Source organism: Calonectris borealis, chromosome 18 (genome assembly GCF_964195595.1).
Source record: "Calonectris borealis chromosome 18, bCalBor7.hap1.2, whole genome shotgun sequence".
Classification (NCBI taxonomy): domain Eukaryota; kingdom Metazoa; phylum Chordata; class Aves; order Procellariiformes; family Procellariidae; genus Calonectris; species Calonectris borealis.
In genome coordinates, this window is record NC_134329.1 from 12700964 (window position 1) to 12722027 (window position 21064).

General features: G+C 40.4%; 1 protein-coding gene across 5 annotated transcripts in view; it reads right to left on the bottom strand.

The window, feature by feature from the left end:
- ARVCF (ARVCF delta catenin family member) overlaps nt 1-21064 on the bottom strand; it is a 293995-nt gene that overhangs the window by 75721 nt on the left and 197210 nt on the right. For all 5 annotated transcript variants that reach the window (XM_075168019.1, XM_075168018.1, XM_075168016.1 and 2 more), the window contains 3 exons: nt 20094-20252; nt 10603-11210; nt 1288-1787 (listed from right to left, as the gene is read on the bottom strand). In XM_075168019.1, the coding sequence (XP_075024120.1) occupies nt 1288-1787; nt 10603-11210; nt 20094-20219 (1234 nt within the window). In that variant the 5' untranslated portion in view covers nt 20220-20252. The remainder of the gene's footprint in view (nt 1-1287; nt 1788-10602; nt 11211-20093; nt 20253-21064) is intronic.

Sequence of the window (21064 nt, forward strand, 5' to 3'; positions counted from 1 at the left end):
TCCTTTACCAGCTCACTGGAAAAGGACTGGAAAAATATCCCTGCTAGTTTCTACACTGTATATTTAGACCTAGTTTGCTAAATATCCTATAATGGCTGGGGAAGAATAGTTGGAACATCCAAGGCCACTGTTCATCTTAGAGAATTATGATTACCAGTAAAAACTTGGAGAGCTGCTGTAATTTTTTTGAGGCGATTATAGAATTATGATGTTTACTCCTAATGGCTTAATCTGTGTTTGCAATAGGGTCTGCCCGGAGAATCGAACACTGATAAGGTAGCTAAACAGTTTCAGCCCTGGACTCATTTTCGCACTCACAAAGCTTTCTGAAAAATTCTTTTCTGGCACTGAAATTCATTGCAACTGCCCTGATCTCCATCCAAACATCCCCTGCTGCTTCTGAGAAGAGAAAGGGAAATCCATTTCACTCCTCTTGAGTTATGGGAGACTGAAGAACAATATATTTCTCTTTAGTTTAAGAGCTGACATACTTTCCCACCCTCTTCCACTTAATGGCTGAACTTTGAAACTTGGCATATACTTTATTACTCTTTTTGGATGATGCCCAAGACTAAGTTCAAATAAAAAACAGGTTGACTATTGGAGTTATAAGTGAAAACTCCCTACAAAGTGTGCATGAACTCTGTAACTTCAAAACGTAATTCCCCCTTTTCCGATTATTGCAATAAGCAAACCCCGTGCCCAGAGCATCTCAACAGCAGACCCTACGCTCCTTAAAAATCTAAGTTCTCCAGCCCAGAACTGCTGCAACTTTATACACAGCCCCCGGAGTCCCCGGCACCAGGGGCTGGAAGTGTTCCTGAGGAGACTGACTGTTCTATCAGTATGAAGTAGTGGGGACATGGCAGCAGGATTGTTTTATAAGAGATTAACAAGCAAAATTTTAGATTAGCATATCTTACCTCATGATTATAACACGCGGAGGGAAAGCGCACTACAAATTACTTGTCAATGAAGTTGCTATAACTCATTTAAGCTTCAGTAACTCAACCACATGCAGTTGCATGCTACATCCAAGAAGTGTCATTCACCTCTCAGCAGCCAGGGAAACCTGCATGCGCTACATACGCAGACGATCTCCGTTTCCTCCTGAAGGGCATGTTTGCCTTAGCCTTTCTCCCACCACAAAAGTGGTGCAGCTAAAGAAACAGCTGCAGCCAGCGATCTAAGTTCTCCTTCCATGCTCTCATCTCCAGAAATTCTTGTTCCTGAGGCTGAAAGGACTCCTCTAAAGAATAATTCATTAAAGAAACTACAGACACTGACCTGTAATTAGCTCTCTGACTTCCATGTCGTTTGTTTTTCGCAATAGTCTGATCAATGCAGGGATCCCATCACAGTTCTTTATAGCCACCTTGTTTTCGTTATCCTTCCCATAGGAGATGTTTCTGAGAGCCCCACAGGCTTTACGATGGACCTCTGGCTTTGGATGATCAAGTAGGCCCACCAAGATAGGTATCCCTTTGAGATGCCTCACGTCCTTTTTGATTTTATCATTCTCGTAGCACAAGTGCTGCAAGTAGGCTGCGGCGTTAGACTTGACTGGATCAATAGGGTGGCTGAGCATGGCAATTACTTCAGGGAGGTCAGGGTCCCTCCACCTGGGGTCTTTACGAATGCTGTCAATAGAGGGGGAGCGCTTCCCCAGACGGTCAATACTAGCCATGCTTCCTCTCTCTGGCTGTGCCAGCGGTGCTGCGTAGCCACCATGAAGGTAGGGTATCCTCTCTTCAACCATCTCTGTCTCAATGGGGTCATCGTAGCCCCTGTAAGAAGCAACAGTCCCAAGAGAAAGAAAGGGGAAGGGGAGGGAAAAAAAAGGCACATTTAAACACTCTGTACCTCCGAGTCAGTATGGAGATTTCAGCTATAAGCAAATCTTTTAATATCATAAACATCATTAGGGGCAGCATATTTACACTTTCAAATAATTTATTTGTAGTAACTTGAAAATTAACCATAGCTGAGTACTCAGCACCTCCTCAATTACAGCACAGTATTTGTTTGGCTAGCAATAAAACAATGACAGGAACTGCAAGTCATCAAACAGATTGCTTTCATTTTGGTCACTTAGCAAAACAATTATGACAGAGCTGGATTGCATTTAGTAGGAAACACTGAGCTTTATTAATGCCACTACTTCTGCAACAAACCAAAACTCTAATTAAAGGCATTCAAGGCCTGAGCAGAGACCACAGACACTTTTCAGCAAGTCTGAGAAGTTCCACTACATTTCCATGTTGATGCTTACACAAGAATACTGAACTCATCAATATACCTAACAATGTCAAAGATGATGGAAAACCTAAGTCCTGAATCCAAGCATGCTGTAAAAGTCTACCTTGTACAGAATCATTTGGAATACACTAAGAGGCTGACGGTCAAGAGACCTGGGTCCAACTTTTAACACCAGAGTAGTTTGCTGGACATCCAAAGCAAGTCCAGTACTCTGAGCTTTCCTCCCCACATCAGCAACTCACCTGATGTTAGACGCTCTTAAGATCATTTACAGCCTTAGAATGAACGCCATAATATCGTTGTGCCATAGTTCACTATATGTAACTGAACTAAGGTCAGTCACAACCAGCTAACATGCCTATTTAGATATCACTGTCCTAGTTCACACAAAGGGCAAAGTTACAATCAACACAGTTGAAAATATTCTAACACAGTACCTTCTCACATCACAGATGTCCATATTCTTTAAAAAAAAGATAATCGGTATTTGACAAATATTTCTTTTTCTTTAACAACCACTGCTGCAACTATAATCTCTAACCTTCAGGAAAAAGTCCCGTCCCCCCAATAACTTCCTACAACTAGCTGCTAGAGACGGAACACTTCCGCAAGAGATTTGTAAGGAAAGGCATTTACAAGCTCAGAATTTGTTTTTGAGATTCGCTGATAGACTTCATCCTTTATTCAAAGTGACACCTTTCATCCTCCAGAAGACGCATAGTTCGTGCAGGGCAGCTTCAGCGCGTGTGCGGCAGGCACCCGTCTGTGAGATAACACTTAAGTCCTTAGGTGAAGTACAATGGGAAATCTGAAGCTTGCACACAGTGACCCACTGGTCACAAATTCTTCAATGTTGTATGTGAATAAGCTCACAGGGCAATAAGGCGACTTGCACCTAACAGTTACGAACTGCCACAAACACTTTCAGCTCTGCAATCTGTCCTCTCTCAGGCTTTGCCCCAAAGGCTCTCACCAGCTCGCTGACCTGGCTCGAAGGATGAAGAGCTGAGGTGACCCACTGGGGAGCCGAACCAAAATTCCAGCTAAACCCATGGTTTTAAACCTCAAGTCTAGAAGATTTTTCTTCTTCATCCTCCCTTCCCTCTAATACTACTCTTAATAGATGTTAATATAAACTGACTTTTTTTTTTTTTTTTTTTTTTAACCAGCAGCAGCTTTTTGCCTTATTGTTTTTTCCTGGACAGATTAGCCACTATCTCAGTATTGTAGTTATCTCAGTCAAGCAAGTAGTTTTAATTGCTACAAAGTTATTCTTAAAAACTTTCATTTTAAGCACTGACTGATGTTACTGAACAATTTCGCATGTCATGCTGAAGGAAGTATAGACCATTAGAACTCAAAGAAAATGAAGCTTGCTGTTATCCTAAAGGGACTGCTAATTAAACTAGACTCTAGGGAGAAGAGCAACCGGAGGTGGAGACTGAACTTAGTCTTGTACAATTAACGCTTTCAACGTTAAAAGCACCTTTACTGACTTTAAGTTACTTTAATTGCTGTTCTAAATCATAAACTGAATGAAAGGATAAAAATGGGCCAGTATCCAAAACTCAGAATGAATCTGAAGAAATCCTTTTATTGATGCAGTTATTTGTGTATGTATAATTCAGTACTTGCTCTACATGGTAATTCACAATGTCTGGACAGCCGTTGTATTTTCTGTTACAGAACAAAGCTGTTGCCATCATTCCAAGAAGAAAGTAACAACATTGAAAAGATTTACTTTTGTGCATATACACAGGGCAGAAGTAATAACAAAACCCCTTAACTACTCCTCAAAATTCTGTTTTTACGTAGGCAATTTTGAGACAACCAGCATTAAAACTACAACAAAAACTCATTCGTCAAACTCATCCTCATGTTAAATTCTTATTGACTGCATAAAAAAAAAGCAGCAGAAGGTTAATTTTAATAATTGACCTCTGCACAGCTGTTACTTGCTTGACTTGGTAACTCGCAATTCAGCACGCCTCAGTCCTCTGAGCTGCCCACCAGGTAACTGTACACCACCTCAATTACACCTGCACAATTCAGTTTCTTGTTCCTTCTCGTCCATGCAAATACACAAAGATAATTATTGTCTTGGGATGCAGTTTGTTTGCATTATTTCCATGAAGCCTTCCAAATAGAACCACACGGATGGGCCCATCTTCCTCATGCTGTATCCTCTCCCCTGTGCCACACAAAGCTCCTTGTTTTTATTACATTTGCCCAAAACAAAGCTTCAGAGTTAGGACTTAAAATTGCAACACTGTCATGACAAGAGAGAGCACCACATAACTCTTGTACCAACAGCACTAACTTTTAAAAAATTGTCAATCACTATTTATTAAATATGAATACCTGAAATAAAGAATCAGTCATTAAAAAAAAAAGATCACATCCCAACTTGCTACTTATTCTAACAAAGTTTTTTTAAAAAAAGGGCTTTTTCTTCCATTGTTCCAATACAAAGCTACTGATGCACCAAAGACAGCCAACAGGCTTTGATGATCCTTGCTTTTGATGATCCCTCTCTGATGAAATCCCCAGGACACAGAGCTGGGGTAGAACAGGATACGGGAAGATGCCGAGTGTTTCATGCTGCAGGGAGGAGGTTGCATTCCTGAGCGCCGTGGGTACGGAGAGCTGCGGGTGGTTTAGGATGAATCACGCAGGTGGTGGTGGGGAGGGCAGCATTGCTTAGAACCCACCAGCTACTGCTCCGTGGTGAAGTGACCACAGTATATAGTGCTGGCCCCATCCCCACGGCAGAAGCAAAGCACCCTCAAGAAACAGACCCTGAACCCTAAGTGACTTTTAACAACTGTTGACATTTTCACCTAGTCCCATTCTGACATGGATCATTCACTTACAACTCTGTTCCTGCCAATCTCAACCTGATTCTGCTGGACCATCTCCTTAGTGAAAAAATAGGATTGCACGTCTAACACGACCATTTTAATACATAAAGACAGCTACTTTGAAACAAGAGAGTGTCTCTCAAGTATTTGTAGAGAAAGGATGAACACAAGAAACACTATTGCTGAAATAAGCCCACGCAGGTCAGATCCAACATACCTCCACAGGATGAAACAGTGTCAAGAGCCACTGGTTAATGCACCAGTAACAAAACCCAATGACTTTATCTGGTAGTAAAGATAACACCTGGACACTTGACCCTTCAAGACTCTGAATAATCATCTAGAAACTCTGAGATCCTGGTGTGAACTTAAGAGCTGTACAAGAAAGGTCAGCAAAGGCAAGCGTCCCACAATTCAGATTCACATGACTAAATACGGTGATCAAGTCTGGAGAAGGTAAAAAACCAACCAAACAAACCAACCTAAACAACCCACACTGCAATTAAAGGAAAAGAATCCTGAAATATTTTACAAGGGAAGCTCTAAATATCAGCTCTGCCATTGCTTGACAGCAGTGAAGAGAAGCAGTTTACGAAAACGGATCATCTGCAAAGGAGCAAAATAACTGATCAGGCAGCATGAAGCAGAACTACCACGAGCCTTCGACTGCCTTGGGAGACGGAGATCCCCACGCTCTGTGCAATGAGGATGGTCTGGCCCAGGTCAAGTCCCATCTCCCCTCCTTTAACAGGGGGCTTGGGGGTCAGAGAAGTGCAGACTAGGCAAAGAGTGAAGAAGTCAAAGGCAAGTATCTATGAGGGAGTTAAACACAGCCAGTTCCTGAAGACAAATGAGTAAAATCAGCAACACGTTTACAGAGAGAGAGAGTAAAGAAGTCATATTTCTGACTGGGACTGGTGGGGTCCAAATGCAATGTTTCACTTTCACACCAGCGGAGCAGCTACGTTGACACAGGAGGAGGACTAATGCGAGCTTCAGCAGATACAGTCATCTGTGCTCAGGAGGCCAAGAGCTCTTTACTCTCGGGTCTGAAGAGATCTGGTAGTATGCCAGAGTTGCTGACTACAAGCATCTTGCCTTCCATCTGTTTGTAGCAAGGCAGCTGAGTTTTTTGGATGCCATGGGTCCCACTAATCACCTGTCTCAGGGAATTGATCAAAACGCATTCTAGCATAGATAAAAACTGGGAGTGAGCTTGTGGATTTATCATCTTCCGTGTGGCTTCAACATAGGCACATTTGAGTAAACAGGTGAAGGATTTACACATTTAATCCTCAACAATTTATACAAGTGTTACATTCATCACAGTTTGCAGCTGGTGTCTGCTTAGGATAAAAGACCAGAGAGGCTTGGGATTTCAGTAGCGAACTTAGTGCCAAACGTTGAAGAGGAAACCTAAAGACTTTACAGAATGAGGTCCTACTTTTGCCAGCCTCTGTTCTCTGACAGGAGGACGCACAAGAGGATTCAAAACTGGACTGAATCCTCTGCTGAGTCAAGCCTGAGTTATGGGCCATATGGTTAAAACACCCAAATCGCCTTGACTGGAACCACCTAAAAGCCACTAATGGATGAGCTGACTCAGGTTGCCGCCTGCCACATAAAACTCAGCCATACATCAGTCTTCTGCTACCAGAAGATCAACAAACTGAGATCAAATTCACTCTAAGGAGGAGCCTCAGAAAAACAAAAATCTTTTCCAAACTGACTGCATTTTTTGCTTCACCCTGTTCTGCCCAGGCATGCCCATACAGTCCCAATGTTGCCTACCTCCTGGTATTACGCTTATGGTTGGTCATTACACCAAAGAGGCCGATCTACAGTGACAGATACCTCCCCAGCCTTAAGGATGCCCGCACGGGTGCTGCTGTGAGACCAAACCTGAAATGGATGAAGTTTATTTACAAATATAAGCCTTTATATTCTAGACTGAAAAAAGACACCAAAAGTAGAATGGGACTAACATATATGTGATACCAATATTCTCCCACTGTCTATACATAACAGAAGCAAGAGAGATCTCGTGTTACAGCAATTTAATCTAAAATCTGGTTCATTTCCTGGTAATAATAATTTGGACCATGAAGTGACCACCAAATATAGTCTCAGTCTCTTAGGTCAGGCTTCTGCCATAGAAAATTTAACAGCAGAAAAGTGTTTTGTTATTGATTTAGTCAACATTAAAAATTCATATCCTGTCTAGTCTGGAATAGTAACACTGGCAATAGCTGCTCCGGAGTTTTTAGGGAAAAAGAAGTCCTGTGAATGCTAGTACAAGTGCGAACTGTAGTGATCCACTCTGGAAAGAAATTACCACAGAGGCAAGAAATGAGAAGTTGAACAGAAGATAATTTAAAAAAATAAGATTAATTACGACTTGCCATTTTTTCCTGCTCATTTGTGTTAACTTCAATTTAATGATTAAAAAATATTCTAATAATAGTAGGGATGTTTTTGTGAATGAAAAATACCCAGTACTTCCTGCTTCTCTTTCGAAAAGGACTGTATATAAAACACCTAGCAACACCATAAGACTACATGTTTTTAAAGACTATAATAAAAAACCTCCTAATTTAATAAAGGTAACCTAAAAATGAAGGAAAAAAGGGCATAAAACCAATTAAAGATGTGTAAATACCTTCAGAAGTAAATTTGAGTAATATTAAATCAGTATTATACACCTCAAACACCTTTCTCTCCCCCCAGTTTATTATGCAATCTGACTTAAACCAAACCAAAGCACATGCTGAGGAAAAGAACATTAAGTGCCAGGTATTCTTCTTGCAGAAAATAATATATCTTACAGCAGAGACTCAGTATAAAAGAAAACAAGAAACAAACCCAGCCACAAGCACTAAAGAGCTGACAGAGGGAATATTTGCCTTTGTGCACTTATCTGGATTTGTAGATGTTTGTGAGGAGGCACATTTTTCCCCAATTTAAAATGAAATATAAGTAGCTTAAAATGAGGCTGGTGATGACAGAAGGAAAGCACAATAGATATTTATCTCTGTGATCAAATGGAGCAGACGAGGGATGGAAAGAACAATCTGTACTTGTAATCCCCTTGACGAGGATCCCCTCCAGACACAGCTGGTTGCCTCCTTATCACATAGCAGGTAAGACTCTCTACCACAGACTGAGATGAGAAACCTCCATTCAGTCCTCTCAGACAGAACAGCATCAAAACTAGGAACCGACAGTAAGGATCCTTATTCTACCTTTAAACTATTAACAAATGAGGGCAGTACTTACTGGGAAGAAAATGAGAAAATAACTTAAGTTTCCACAGCGAGTTAGACAACAGAAGAATTCCGTTTGCGACACGATGAAGATGCCCAAGCTGAAAGTTGGTGCGATGTAGAAAGGCTTCTAATAGTGTTGTTGTTATACCTACTCTACACATACAAACTTTTTGAAATCAAAAGTGCCATCAATTTATCACATTCACTTAATCATTTTCACAAGGAATAACTTACTATAAAAAAAACCTACAGAGGAATAATCAAGTAATTACCCTCATCTAGTACAAAGCACTATTTGTAGTCTTTAGCTTCTTCCAGATCAGTAGCATATCTGAAATGCAGGTTTATTGAATTGTTCAAGTATTTCTTTGAAACGTCAAAAAGTAACTACTTATGAAGAGGCCCTCATACAATATTATGTTCTCACCAGCTAAAGTTTGCTGCCACAGTCAGGCTAATTACTTGTCAAAGCCTCTTGATCATATTAAATACAGAAAAAAAACCTCACAACAAAAGAAATGTAAAACAAAAATTGTGAATTGGTCCTATCCGAACTGCAAGGAACAATAAATCAAAGGGATGTTTAAAAGAAAAAAAAAAACACCAACAAACAAACCTTTAAAAATGCAAATGAGTAGGTTCTAAGAATACATTTAATTATTCATCATGCATACAGTTTGAAAAATGTTAGTAAAAATTTAAAAGCACTGCTGCCTGACTGTTTTTAACGAGAACTGTAAACTTGCTTAGATGCAGGGGAGCACCAATTCAAGTTTGATAGATTGATCACTATTTTGGGACCCCCTGGCTGCAGGTATTCCCATCAGCCCTGTAAAACACTGATGTGGTTACACTGGTTGGTAAGCTTGCAAGATCAAAGATGTCACAAAGGCCTTAAAGGGGGTTCTCGGAGATATGCCTCGATACCTTTTCTCTCTTTTTTTTTTAAATATAGATGACAATTTGCAGGTGCTTGATTCCATTTAGCTTTCAAATGGACTTCCAGAGACGTGAAGGAAGATAGAGCTATGAAAGTATGAATGAAACCACGAATGACATAACATCTCCAAGTAGGAGTGCTCCAAGACAAGAGAGCGAAAAGGCCTACCCAAATCCACCGACAGCTACTGCTGCTGAAGGGAAGCCTTCGGTTAGAAGTATTAAGTCTAAAGACCATCTACACACACACAGAGGCAAGTGGCTTCCAGACTCTCTTTACAGCTCTGGAAACGACTCTAAATTAAAAGGAAAATAATGAGAACTAAATCCATATCAAAACATGAATCACGAGGATACGACTTCATGCAGGCACACGCAAAAGTTTGTATACTGCTTGGAAAACAAAGTATACAAGTTTTGCAGGTTCGTGCTCAGAAGATGACTTTCAGCTGAGTAATAAGACTTTCTTCCCAAGCTTGGTGGTTTTTTTTCCTCCAAATGCAAGAGCTGATAGCTGCGAGCCCAGCATGAACGACTAATGTCAGAAAATATGGCATAAAATAGAACATCCCTTGGAAAGGGGCCTGAACCAGAGGTAATTTGTGACTGGTCACTTTAGTTACATTAAGTGCAATACAAATGCTCTTACCTCCCCTTTATATGGGCACAGGACACAATAATGTTCTGGTCTTACAAAATGTTCAAGTACTTCAGTGAGGTTCAGCACAACCTGGTCATGCAGCCGAGGGAGTGCGGTTAGCGCAGGATCGGGAGCTGAGGCTGTCAAACACCTCACAAGACGGCTTTTATATAACAAGGCATCCCTCCACCACCAGGAATCGGCCCCAACCAGCTCTTCAAAATTTTTGTCTGGCAGATGTGCGCATAACCAGACCTGTCAGAGGTCTCACAGATTACAAATCCCCCTTCTCACCTTGCTAGTGTGGGATGGCTCTGGGACAAGACAATGCAGTCACAACTCCTTTTTAGGAAGAGGGGAAAAAAGTAACTTAGCCTTCTTCTACAAGATCATCTCTTTCTTTCTAAATTCAACCGAAACTAAGCAGCTCAGAAACACAGTGAGAGGGTTCTTGAGCACTACCCTCACTCCCTTCTGTATTTCATGTGCGTTTCGCAGTCATTTATGGGCTAATGAAATGATGGGTTCTACCTGTTTTTCTGTCAAGAACTTGCCAGACTATTAAGAGTTCAAATGTACATGTTCAACTAAGCAAAACAGCTGCAGATTAGCATTGTAAAAAACAAATGGGATTTACCTTCCTTTGTGAGGTCTTCCTCTCTCTGGCACACCTGCAGAAGTCCTCCGGTTCACAGTGGAGTAATCAGGATCCAGTTCATACCCTTCATCATCTACTCCAAGGCTGCGGTTATCATCTTCCAGTCCATAGGGCTCTGGCTGGAAGCGTTCTGGCTGGGAGCGGTTCAAGTCAACGTTGCTACCCACTGGCACCTGAGGCTGAGCAACAGGACCGTAGTTATCCCTTCTGCTTGGCAAAGTGAAGCTACCATCATCTGGCCTGTAACTGTTTCCGGGCACGTAGGCATAGCGAGGACGGTAGTTGACACCACGAGACAAGCTACCATAGTTATCAGACAGATCTCCGTAACCATCACGACCGATATAAGGGCGATACTGGCCTTCGTGGCTTTCAGGGTAAGAATCATTGTAGCTGTTGTAAGATCTGGTTAACGTGGAAGATGCTTGTGGTGTGATGTACCGCTCCCCATTCTTCATGTACCTTCTGTCAATTGAATCTGTGTAGCTGCCCATGGGAGACGAGCCATCCATTGATGGCAGACCGTCAGGCCCAAGTGGCACCTGACGCACTGTTCTGGTGGTGACTGTTTTGACCATTTTGGTAACCTGTGAAGAAGTAGTGAATAAATATGTTAATCTTCTCCTTGCTGCACAATGTGGGGAGACATACGGGGAGCTAGAACAGCAAAACAGGGAGAGAGCATCACAAAGCGTACTAGAGTGACATGCCTGTTGAATGGAAGCACTGGTGTGCTCATGAGTTCACCTATTAGGTTTAGGATTTAATAGTGGGAAAATATTTCTATAAAAAGCTGAAGAGACAGGTCACAGAGCCAGAGTTAAGTGCACTCTGGGGCTCCTACTATCAAATAAAAACCACTGCAGCCATGTGACAGTGCGTGGAAGCAGTGCAAGGTCATTACACCACAGTTCAAATTTGCCCAAAATGTTTTCAGGAGGCATCTTTCCTAGAGCAGATTTATGATATTGAGGAGCCACCGCCTCTCCTCCCACAATACCCCATCACATTCTCTAGTTTGACAGAAATATAGTTATATGCTCCTGCCTGATCTGTACCACTGTGTAACTTGATGGAGCTCAAATTTGGCAGTAATATTTAGGAAACCACGATCTCAAACAGAGAGTTTTGGGCTTCTAGCTTTTAGACAGCACAACTGCTCTATCTTTTAAGATATGCTTACATCCAACCATCACCATACAAGCCCAATAGATGCTTGGTGTCATTCCATTATTTTGATGACATTATTTGGCAATAATGAACATTAATGCCACACAGCTTTTGCAGCTGCAACTACCCTAAACATATGGGGCTCGACAAGCTTGTTTAAAACATTGAAGAAAAATCTGTACACAAATACATCTTTATCTTTTAGTCCTATAAATCACATCTCATTTCAACACACATAGAATTAGACTATTTCACATAACTGACAAAAACTGGAAACGGTAAGTGTCCAGAGGGCACTTGTGTCCAGGGTTTCTCGCTAAAGGGTAAGAACAAAGACTCCTCAAGAGTTTCCAAGAACGTTCTGCCTTCATGGGAAAGGTCTGGTAATCTGTGTAAGACAGTGCCAGACAAAAGCCACTACTATTTACAAACTAGCAAAGGACCTTTTGTTTTGTTTGGTGTCTGGGGTCCATCAACTTCTGTACCGTCTTCCACAGTGACCAGCAAAAGCTGTTTTGGGGAAAACACAAAGTCCAGCAGAAGCTAATCTATCCTTACCCTAACCCTAATAAAGTTACTTTAACCTATAAAAAGTTACCCTAACCCTAGTAAATGCTGACTTTCAGCCCTTTGTAAAAAAACCCAACCAAACAACAAAAAACACACCCACAAAGATGAGAGGGAGGATCAATCCACTGAGAGTATTACACACAGGGAGAGGAGGAACACAAAACAAAATTGTTAAGAGATATTTTGGATGTATTACAGAGGTAAATAAGCATCAGTAAATGACACTCTTCTTCATGTAAGCCACAGAATGAAATGTGTACATCAAGAGAAACAGTAACTATAACATGTATTCCTGGATTGCTCAGTGGCTCTAAAGTCCAAATAGATATTTTGACCTATAGCCTCTGATTTAAATATTTAGATTGGCATCAGATTAGCCAAGCTGCTGCTAAAACAAAATAATTAAGAGTACATCTCTTGAAGTGGCTCCAGACATGTCCTCTAGCCAGATGTTTTCACACAGAAACCCCAAAGAGAAAAAATTCACCCAAACAGCATTTCTCTTCCTAAAGACATCTGTGAGCAAATGATACTTCAGCCTAATGAAGTAATGAAATCCTGCAAGACTGAAAGCAGTAATGGCTCTCCACCAACAGCATTAAACAGCATCACAATGCTGAATAAAGCATAGCCAGGTACCAACATAACCTTAATATCTAATCTGGGCCAGAGCTGAAAGAATTTTCCTCCTCAACCCAAAGAGGAAGAGCTTCCATGCCTCCAAATCTTCTTTTTTCCCTTTTTTAAAAAGCACACATTTTAATAACTAAAAGAAAGGAAACTAGAAACTAAACATTTATTTCATGACATAGAATCCAACCGCGGTTTTTGCTTATTACCTGCGCACAATACTTCCACTTTCCACTCAGTTATCAGCATGACTACTGTCATGGCCTTTATACAACTAGACAGCATTTAGAGAAGAAAAAGAGCTGGCGTAGCTTACAGTAGCTCTTTGTAAACTGGGTATACACAAGGCAACACAGCTCAGTATTCTCCTACTGAAGTCTGAAACAAAAGTTTTATTCAAAGTAATATGTTCATAAGCGATCTTCTTAGAGTAGAAAAAGCAACAGTTCTCAGGCCTGAAATAGGCGAGTTTTGCAAAGCAATGACAAAACTGGATGCAAAGTTCTTGAATTTGGGAACCAGTAACGGGAGTAACAGGAAGGAAGGTAGCATTTCAACAATTTGATGAATCAGAAATTGATACTTTTGCCCAGGAAGGAACAAAGAAGCAGCTTTCTAGATGCCAGGAAGAGCACTTGCATAACCTCACAAAGCCCTTTCTTTCAGCACTATTCAACAGGAGCCAGATATTTTAAATCTAATCCCAAGTTTCTCTTTTCAGGACATATGTTGCCATGCATGCATAGTTTGTCATGTGTAACTTTTCATAAAATTGTCAAGATCAGACAATGCAAGATCTCTGGTTGCAGCAATAGCACGAAAGAAAGAACAAGCTTTGACCTGCAGGACCCTTGGACAAAGGCTTTGCAGCAGAGGCATCGCTGCTGTTTGTCTTCACCCAGCATTCCTACTGCCAATTCTGGACTCTTGCTCATTTTTGACTGTCTAATGGAGAATCACTGTTATTGTCAAACAGAATGAGGTAACACAATGCAGAAATGTTATGGCAAGGACAATCGTCTACAACTATTCAGTACGTGTACACAAAAAAGACAAAGCAGAATTTCAGAACACTTCGCAAATCAATTCCTAAACAATTTGTGACTTACCAGTTACACTTAATGAGTTTTTCACCATGCTCTGGTACTCTACAGAGTATTTACAGAGATTTTTTTTTTTTTAATATGACCAACACAGAATGCAGGAGATTCATTTGCAATTTCTTCCCGTCTTCAAGACTAGCACAGACAAGTTTTCAATGGCGGTAGCTAGTCAAAAAGACACACTTAGTGTCAGCCAGCGCATGTAAGAACAAGTTTACAACGTTAGCACAGCTTCACCTCTCATTTTCTGAATGCTGACCCTGTTAACGAGTGGAAAGACTCAGGACAATCAAAACCCCCTTGTCAGACACATAAAAAGGAACATTTCACTCAAGCATTAAAGTACGCATTTCTCATAGCATAAAAGCATTTAATAATGCTAAAGGTGTTATGTTGGGGCCATCAAACCGAGTCTTTTTATATTTTGAGAGAGAAGGAGTATTTGCACTCATGCCTCATTTGTCAGGGGTAGGCACTGAGATAGAAGATTTACCATGTGATAAACAGACTTCGTTGCCTACAGGACAATAAAGGGAAGCTTTTTGGAAGCAATTAGCCAGCACACAAAGGAAGGTCCATTTATTAGGTTTCCAAGCAAAAAAGAAAAAACACCACCCAACAAAGCAAACATCTTTATTTCAGGAAATCCAGCTCAAGGGAATGTTTCATTTATATTTCTTAAAAGAACACAGGCAGCCTTGAGCAGCTGACAGCACAGTAATCTCTCCCAACATTTTTGTGGTTTCCTTAATATTGATGCATTAGCCAGAGAAAACGAAGCTATTCCAAACGAGAGTCCCAGCAGACTGTCTTATCTGAGAGACACCTGATCCTTCAGATGCACCCAATCTTGAAAAAGATTTATTAGCATGAACTCCTCACTACAGATATGCTCTAATGAAAAATTTAGAGATACAAGTTACTTTGAGAAAGTGTAATTTGACTTCCTCTGTTTACTTTCCATCTCTAAAGAAAACCCGTTTAAAGAGGTTTTTTAGCCCGATCACAAATCAAAAGGTGCTCAATTGTTTCAGTGCTACAATCTCCTAGAGTACCAGATAAAAACTTCAGATTACTTCCCTGTGAAGAGGTTGTCCGAGTATGCTTAAAATATATTTGCAATTCTTTATTTCCTGTAAAATATATTAAGGTTTCAACCACAGTAAAAAAAAAGAAAAAGTTCTAATATACCAACTTATTCAAGCCCTCCGGAACCAAAATCCTATGAGACTGCAAGTGGGTGCTTTCATTGGTGCTGCCCCCACCCCAGAATATAACTACACGTCAGGTTTACTGACCTTACCCTTGTTCTCCCCCCCAAATAGCAATTTTTTTGTTAAATAATTCCCCTACAGGCCCCATGCCAGTGTTTTCACTAATTCTGTTTCTGGAGATACATCTGCCAACAGAACATAAAAGAAATATTCACACATTTGAAGCAGCTTCCGCGTTCTTCTGTCCCTCATCCTTCTATTTGTCTTGAAGGATGGGAGAACAACATGAAAATATCCAACAGTTGGACTTACTGGATGCATGTGCAGATGGTACAAGTGGATCCCTCAAAGTGCACAGTGCTCAGACACAAGAGGAGGAAAGACTGTACTGAAATTTGAAGTGGGCTATCACGGTCAAATGCAGTCATCTTCACAAGAACCTGTAATTTTGCCTTCCATTTTGTTACTGAAGTTGGTTTTGTTTTGCCCCTTTTTTTTTTTGATAAATTAAGTACATTATAAAAGCTGACAGGGCTAAAATTTTTGTTGAAACTATGTAATAAAACAAAAAACAGATGAGAAGGAATGCGCAAGGATAAAAGCATTCTGACATTTCTGAGAGCTTATTTTTGAACTACGGACTGTAAAAATTAATCAGCCCAAGCAGGTTGAAGCTATTACCTTTCTATTAAATGCTGTGTAAGAACTCGCCCCGTAGGTTTTCAAAACAACAGCTCAAATTTCTCCCCTTCAATTTTAAGCTCAACATTTCACATTTTCAAAGGGCCCTCAACTTCGGCTGAAATCCATTCCCGTTCTATTACCTAATTCCCTTGAATTTTCTGCAAAGTTTCGAAGAACTGCATCTCAGGGTACCCGGCACCGCCACAACCGAAGAGTTTCAGTCGCAAGCACTTTCCCATCACTGGTGCTAGGAAGCTGGAAGCTCTGTCACTGTTGGGAAGGATCTGGCCTTGCTGAGTATTAGAAAGCACAAGGCAAATGGATGGACTGGAAATAAAACAACTTTGTATACAGATTGATTCCACAGTTTGTTAAACGTCATTTTCAATGAATAAAAGTGACCTAAATCTCTTCAATCTTTTAGCATTTCAAAGATAAAAATAAAAGGTGCCTGAAGAAAGAAAAAAGCAAACATTAACGCAAGCACACGCAAATCTAGTTTGCTTTACTGGGTTCTCTTCAGCCACGTACGAACAGGCTCCCTTTAACACTGGGCAGTGTTCCAGCCGACAGGCAAGAAGTGGTAGTCTTCTCCCCAAGGTGACTTTCACTGTTTTAGCGTGATAGGTATTTGGCTTCCAGAGAGATTATAAAGTTGAAATGAAGTATTATCTGCTACATCTTTTGTGCAGTGAATGTTATGTAGGGACTTAGTCAGTATAGTACTAAGAGAAGAACAGCTTGGGGAAAATTACTGAGAGATATCTCATTTTGAAAAGGCAGATGTTCTTTATTTAAAATATGTAAAATATTAAATTCTATTATGCCTTCTTCCTGCTTCACTGCTACAGGCATCTTCAAGAATGTGGGGAAAAGCATAGCGAAACTGTCAATGCTTCTGGATTAAGGTTGTTTACTTAATACACTATTGAAGATAATAACCTCTATAAATTATGGTTCTGAAACAACAGGGGGGCAAAATAAAGGAACAGCAGCATACAGGAGCACTCCCATTTACAGCTTTTGCTATGCTTCCGTTCAAGAGGAGGAATTTCAGAGGCATCACTCTCCCGCAACCTAAAGAGTATACAATTTAGCAAAAATAAACGACAATTATCTTTTAAAGATCCAAAAATACATACTCAATGGCATTAGGTTGACTAATCCCCACATAAGCTATCCAGCAAAGAAAGCATACATTTAGAAAACCTCTCTGGACTCTTTGGCTCTTGAAGAAACACGACCTGTGTTACTTCCTCTGATGGAGGAAGCATCTTGTGCTGCCACTTCCTTTGCAAGACAAATACACTGGAGATCGAGACTGGCACTGTCCAGAAGAGCCTTCTGGTTACAGAGGTAATAAAAATAGGTTCTAAACCCTTCCTCAAAGAAGCCTAGAGCAAGCACAGCCATGTAGAGCATAAAAATCTTTATTTGCATGTTGTGCTAACTACTTTGACTTAACAGATGACTCGGGGGGAACAGATTAGATATTACTGAAAATAGATGTGAGGATTCCCACCATAAGAAATGCATCCTTGTAAAGGAGTACCAGCACACTAAAAGCAAGGCCAGATTCATGGGGGGAGGTTTGTTAGGTTTTGGGTTTGTTTTTTTTTTTTTCTTTCGCATTTTTTCTTTTCCTTCCCCCTCCCCACCCCTTTCTTTTTTTTAAATCTGGGAGGGAACAGGCAGAGATACAGAACAGCAGTTCTGGCTTCAACAAAGATCCTGCCACTGCACACTCATGCCCAGCAGACACGTGTTTGCATCTCTCATCCCAGAGAAATGCTTTCCTTCACCATCCTCATCTGAGCAGCAAGGTCAGAATTTTGCCACTGCACAGAGGCACCAGGAAACTTCATTTTCTCTGTAAGGCTCTCACGTATAATAATATGACCTGTAAAAGCACTATGATGATACCTATTAGAAGTGATAGGAAGTCAATGCCAATTGATCCAGGACACTTAACTGGTACTACAAAACCCCAGTGACAACAGTTTTCATTTTCACATTCCCTATCAAAACAAAAAGCAAGTTGAAGACCAACGTGATTAAAAAAAAAATTTTAAAACATCTGACCTCAGATTCCTATCTAAGAGCTGTTAAATCTATGCCATATTATCACAGCAAGGAAAAGTCAAAACAAAACCATTTCAGAGGCAACAACCGCCTCAGCAAAGTCACAGAACCTCTTCTGACAGCGTCAGGGCTAAGCCAACCCCATCTGTGTTTTGACATTTCACAATCACTTTTCTCAACAACTGGATTTTTTTTTTTTTTTTAAGAGCTGGTCTTTTTAGCAGTGAAATAATAGGAAACACCTCCAGATAGTTAAGTTGAAGTCAGTGAAATTATTTGAAACAACATAAATGCAGAGCAAGTCAGCTATGCACCCTCCTCGCATTCTGAAGACACTTCAGTGCCTGGAAGGAACTACAGTAACAGAAGAAAGCCTTGCTCTTAGAAATGGAACAATAGCTCTAGGGTCACTGTTTTTTCAATTTTCTTTCCCATATGCAGATACAATGCCTGCCACTGTCCCTTTCTGTGGGAAGATGGAAAAATAGCAGGTACACCACACACAGGAGAAAATTGCACCTTTTACGCTATGACAAACATGCAGCTTTATCAGGGGCATGACTATTTCAGACAAACTATTTCATTCCATGTGGTCCCGTTATCTAAAGACCACTGCATGGCCTCTCCTCTATTTTTACAGTTGTAGCTATCATTTTATTCCCTTGCATAGCTGCACTTACAGTCTCCTAAAACTATGCACTACTATTAGTACATATAAAAAGGTGTCCATCACCACCGTAATTTTATCACTTCCTTCCTGTAAATAACAGTTGTTGTTGCTGCCACTAGAAAGAATACAGCATTTCTTTCAAATAAGTCACAGACTAAATACATTAGATTATTTGAAGAGCTAATAAAAATTTGGGGTTTTTTGTTTGTTTTATTTTTATTTTAAGACCTTCATCTCCTTCCAACAATGAGAAAATAGGCCAGTTATATTTATCTTCTAACATTAAACCAGACACTCAGTTTACAGCAATGTGTGCAGGCCCACTGACCTCAGGAAATCAACGTTCATTTACTCCAACCTGAGGATCTGATATTCTGAATAGGTATCTTAGAGGACTGTAATTCTGGAACACCAGTAAAAATAAACATTGATTTATGCAGTGACCTCTGTTCAACTCCTTTTAACACAGAAAACCATTGGACAGTCTCTTTTTTTCTTTAATCAGTGCTGTTCAGAAGTTTTTTAAAAGGGAATCACCCTTAATCTTTCACATGACCGAAACCTAACAAAGACGCCAGCTCAACTTCCAAGACCCCGACGTCAAGGTGTATTAGTGTTCCAGTGGTACCCAAAAGCAGGTGAGGCAGCCATGAATATACAGCAAAATTACCTTACACAAGGGAACAAAAAGACATCAGGAAAATTAGAACACATGGAACACCTGTAATCCAGCTGAACCTGAGGTACAGGTCACTTGAGAACACACCCAGCTTTCCCTATACAACAGGAGTAAAATTCCATTCGCAAGATTGTTGCAGAATTTAAATGCTGTGGCATTATTTAAATAGGATGTTTCTTTTTCTAAAGGACAAACGCATAATTGCATATCGTTATTACAGATTGTAACTACTTTGAAGACATATTTCCAAGCACATTTTCCTCAGCTGCAAAAGCAATTTACTCCAAGCCCTACCGACTCATCTAATTCTCATATCACCGTATGTGTTTGCAGGGCAATGCTGTGAACTGTTTCAGTAAAATAAAGTGAATCTTAAAAGAATAAACAGTCTGGGAAGGGGTTCTAGTGTTTTTGTTTGGTTAACCTGGATAATTTCTACTGTTCAGTTCACAGCTCCATGAACAGCTGTATCAGCACAGCTGATCGCAAACTAGACACAGAGGCGAAACTGAAAAACCCCTGAACTCAGCTTTGCTGGCAAGCAGAACATTCAAAATCACTGAGGATCACAACAGCATGATTATCATCACTCATGCTCCTCGCTGCTATTTTGATTTTGTGATTAGGTGTTATTTTGCCATTTTCCTCGTTGGTTATTAACCTCTCACCTTGGTTTCAGTTCTCCTTGTGGTTCCATCTTCAGAAGTGACAATAGACACATGGGAAGTGGGAGTGCCTGGGTCTTCCTCCACAGTAACTGTCTCTTCCACCATTTCTTGAGGCTCTTGCATCATTGCTATTGATGTCTGGTTACTGGGGCTTTGTTCCTAAAGAAGCAGGTAAAAAAATTAACTTCACTTCTACCATCATGGTATAACTATTCTATTGATTTCAGCTTTCTCAATTGAAAAACACATTTTACTTGCTAGCAGATATTCAGAGAAAGAAATATTTACTGTCTCAAAAAAGCGTGCTGCAACTATGCTGGTATGACTGGGCTCAGCTCAGTAAATGGAAATCATGTGAAGCATCTATCAAGGACTTCATATCTATAGGCAACCTACTACAGACTAACAGATTACTACCTTATATTTAAACGTGCTTTAAGCTCTCTCTTCAATGCCCAGCGTAGGAAGAGTGGAATTTTTGTCTGTAAAAACATTCATTCAGTTCTGCAGTGAACAGGACCATTGGCTTTCAGAGCAGTTAATCTTACACACCATTAAAAGTTTATTTCCATTTGATAAAATACACTCAGTTGCAGACTACAGAAGGCTATAAAACATCAAGACCTACTATTAAACTGACACCGTTCTCAAACTGTCCAAAGCAATGATAATTTAAAAAAAATTGATAGCTAGAGATTAATAGTGGAATTATGTGAAATGCTACCCTTCTGACATCTTCCCTTCCCTAAGTCCGTAAGATCTAACTGGCTATAGCTTATTTAAAATTTATAACAGGCAGACAACATAAAGAAATACTAAACAGAAAGAAAGTAGATCAAAGGCCAGTTGTTGCAGGGATACTGCCCAAAGAGAACGCTTCTGCTTCTCGCCAGCCCTAACGTCTGAACTTTCCTTTTTCTTACACAATTGTGTGTCTCAGCACAAAAATCAGAGAAGCTCCCCTTTGGTAG